Genomic DNA, 3,897 nt, shown 5'->3' on the forward strand with positions numbered 1-3,897 from the left:
CATATCCAAGATGCCAGTTGTGTCTGGCAGCGGACCCACCTCTCCCAACGCATCAAAGAAATCAATCATGTCTGGCAGTCGACCCACTTCTCCCAGCCCATCAAAGAAATCAATGACATTTGGCAGTGGATCCGCTTCTCCCAGCACGTCGAAGACATCGATGATGTTCGGTAGTGGACAACCATCGGCGGGGATTATTATTATTATTATTATTTTTTTTGTAGTCGGAAGTGGAAAATCTGCGAATTCAGATACCTGGTTAATGAATTCCAGGTTATGTGGGGATGACTGTTCTTGTTCTGGTCTACCCACTAAAAACCACTCCCGTCTTAACTTGGGACACTTGATCCACCTGTGGAACTACCGTCAGGCCTTCAACTTCGCAAGTGGTGGTCCCCTTGTCTTACTCCTTAACTTGCTATTAACCAACTCAAGCCATGTGGGAGCGTGGGTGAGAGGAAAACTAAATGATTTCCTCCCCCCCACGCTCCACACAGCTGAGCACTTGATTCCCCCGGTCAACCTCGTCTTCCGTCTCTATCTTTTTCCTTCATTACTTTAATAACGAAGGATTCGATATGCCTCCACGAGCCCACGTTCTAAACCATGGTAGTCACCATGTTATCGGCGTTGATTTCTAAACCAAGTGCCGCAAAGTGGCGAGGTTGGGGATCAGGCGATATGTCCACCGTCCTTTAAGATCCCCATCCCATCTCTCTTGCCATTGTTCAAGGAGTCTACATCTCGCCTCTTTGCGGATGGCCGCTTTGGCGAGATTTCTACTCTGCCCTTGCGAGGTAACTAGATCTTTGTTACGCTGAAAGACTTCCTGTCTTTCCCTCGCCAGTAAGCCTACTGGCGGGAGACTAGCAAGAACTAGAGCAGCGCTCGTTGAAACTGTTCTGTAGGCTGAAACTACTCTCCCCGCACAACCACCCTGTGCGGAGAGTAGCTCGTCAGAGATGCCGCGGTTCTTTAGGGACTCAGTCCATGCAGGGGCAGCGTAGAGCTGCTTTGCTTGAACCACGGTCGCCACTAATCGGCGTTTCTTTTCCCTGGGGCCACCGACATTGGGCATCATTCAAGTTTCTGGAGACGAGCAGTGGGTTCGTGTGGATAGAGGTGGCTAATATACGTATGTATAGCTGCTACTTCTCACCCAACGACCCACTGACAAACTTCGAAGCCAATATCGAAGACCTAGAAGCGAGCCTCACAGAATCCAGGCTGGATGTCATCATCACTGGTGATTTTAACGCAAAGTCGCCAGAGTGGGGTGAGACGAGACTCGACAAGAGAGGAATTCGTATTGGAGAAATGATCTCCAGAAACGACTTATTGGCAGTAAACCGAGGCAATACATGGACTTTTAGACGAGGTGCGATCGGATCAATTACAGATCTAACAATCGCATCGTCTAAACTATTTAGCCGCATAACCAACTGGCGGGTCTCTGAGGAATATACCGCAAGTGACCACCAGTACATTGAGTTCTCAGTCTCGATGGGTGACACACGAGGAGGAAAAAGACGGGATGCTCCTAGTCGCAAAACCTCCTCGTGGAATATGAAGAGACTCGACAAGGAAAAGTTCGGCCGGTCCCTAAGAGAAGCCCTTTTAATTGAGGACTTGGGCTGGGTGAAGAGGCCGAGCAGTCTGGATGGGGAGGTGCGAGCGGTGAGGAACATGATAGTCACCGCTCGCAATGCGTCAATGCCACGCAAAGGCGCCACTTCCGTAAGAAAATCCTTGCACTGGTGTTCAGAGGAGCTAGCCTCCTTGAGAAAGGAATGCCTCAAAGCGAGAAGGACATATACCCGATCTAAGGGAGATCCCTTGCTGAAAGAGGCTTTCAAGGAGGCGAAAAAGGACCTCAAGAAAGAGATCCGCAAGTCGCGACGCCATAGCTGGAAGGACCTAATCGAGGAAGTCGATAAGGACCCATGGGGTCTGGCTTTTAAAATCGTGACTAAGAAAATAGTGACGAGGCAAAAGACCCCCGGCCTGGACAATCCCGATTGGGTCAGAAAGATAATAAGTTCTTTGTTTCCTCCTGCAGAACCATACCTTAAAAGGGACTAGAGTTTTTGCAAAGTCGAAGAGGAATAACTCTTCACACTTAGTGAACTGCAAAAAGCAGGCAAAAGATTGAAAACAGGCAAGGCGCCTGGAATCGATGGGATAAGTAACAAGATCCTAAAGTTGGTAATCGACACTTCACCCCAGATTCTGCTTCGATGCTTTAATCTTTGCCTTGAGAGAGGAGAGTTCTTTCGCGACTGGAAGCGACAGAGGTTAGTCCTCCTGAGGAAAGGCGAAAAACCTCTAGATAAAGCCTCATCATACAGGCCTATATGCCTGCTAGATACGATGGGTAAACTTCTAGATGATATGGTTCTGCAGAGAATGCAAAGCCACTTGACCGAAGAGAATCGTCTATCAGATCACCAATTTGGTTTCTGTAAAGGCAAGTCCACAGTTGATGCCATCCAGGCAGTTGTGGACAAAGCCAAAGCAGGAAAAAACAAATTGGGACCTGGGAAAAAGAAGAGCTTCTGCGCGTTGGTAGCAATTGACATACGCAACGCGTTTAATTCCGCAAGATGGAAAGATCTCATCAAGTCGATGGAAAAGAAAAACAGGCCGCCCTACTTGTTGCGGATAATGGATAATTATCTTAGCGACAGGTGAGTTATATATGAGGGAGACACCTGCACTTTCAGGGAAGAGATGCAGCGTGGGGCTCCTCAAGGCTCGAGGGTGGGTCCATTTGTATGGAATGTATCTTACGATGATTTTCTGCGAATGGATCTGCCCGAAGGTGCGATGATCATCGGCTTTGCGGACGACGCGTTGTTCGTGTGCACTTCCGAGAGTGAGGAGGCTCTTGGGACATTGGTAAACGAATGTCTGCGACTAGCAAAAAGCTGGCTGGATACCAGAGGTCTTGAAATGGCCCTGGAAAAGACCGAGGTACTGCTGGTCACAGACAGACGTGGTTATGAGCTCCCACGAATTGTGATGGACGGATTCGAGGTCAAGTGGAGTAAACAAATTAAATACCTTGGTGTGGAGTTGGATGGAAGGTTAAACTTCCACCACCACATGGCTACGGCGTCAAATAAGGCGATCGAGTGTGCGGCTAATCTTTCACGGTTAATGCCAAATGTTGGCGGACCCTGTGAACAAAAAAAAAAGACTGGTGGCGAGTTTCGCCCATGCTAAAATGCTCTACGCAGCACCAGCATGGGCCCCATCCCTGAGGAGTAAAAGATGTGTAACCATCTGTGAAAAGGTACTGTCTGCGCAGAGAGCGATAACAACGCGTATCATCTCTGCATATAAGACGGAATCTACGAGTGCTGTGCAGGTCCTTGCAAGTGTCCCGCCAGCAGATCTTTTGGTGAGGGAAAGGGAAGAAATGTTTCTCTTTTCTAAAGAAAGAAGTTCCTTGGATGAGGAATTAAGACCAAGCAAGGGCCTGATTCGCAAAGAAGCGAGGCACAGGCTCATAGAAAGATGGCAAGAAAGATGGGATGGTGAGGAGAAAGGTCGATGGACTTATCGCCTTATCCCGGCACTCGCCACCTGGATAAATAGGAAACACCCCACTCTGTCGACTTTGCATTAAAATCGACAGTGATGATGACATCCAGCTTGGATTCTATGAGGCTCGATTCTAGGTCTTCTATATTGGCTTCGAAGGTGGTCAGCGGGTCGTTAGGTAAGAAGTAGCAGCTATACATTCGTATATTAGCCACCTCTATCCACATAAACCCGCTGCTTGTCTCCAAGAACTTGTCAACCCGCAATTCTGGGTTGCAAAGCTTGATGGCGGCTCTCTTCGCCCTATCCTGATACCAAGGAGCGAGGTCGCTTCCTTGATGCTGCTCACTG

General features: G+C 48.6%; 1 protein-coding gene across 1 annotated transcript; it reads right to left on the bottom strand.

Moving 5' to 3' along the window:
- Positions 1-637: 637 nt before the first annotated feature.
- On the bottom strand, positions 638-1,078 carry LOC122506292. Its single transcript, XM_043618388.1, has one exon. The coding sequence runs from the start codon at positions 1,076-1,078 to the stop codon at positions 638-640; it is 441 nt and encodes a 146-aa protein (XP_043474323.1).
- Between the last annotated feature and the right edge of the window lie 2,819 nt (positions 1,079-3,897).

The sequence above is a fragment of the Leptopilina heterotoma genome, unplaced genomic scaffold, assembly GCF_015476425.1.
Source record: "Leptopilina heterotoma isolate Lh14 unplaced genomic scaffold, ASM1547642v1 Lhet_402, whole genome shotgun sequence".
In the NCBI taxonomy this organism is placed as follows: Eukaryota; Metazoa; Arthropoda; class Insecta; order Hymenoptera; family Figitidae; genus Leptopilina; species Leptopilina heterotoma.

Coding starts and splice junctions, on each gene's coding strand:
- LOC122506292 (XM_043618388.1), bottom strand. CDS start 1,078: ATGCCCAATGTCGGTGGCCCCAGGGAAAAGAAACGCCGATTAGTGGCG.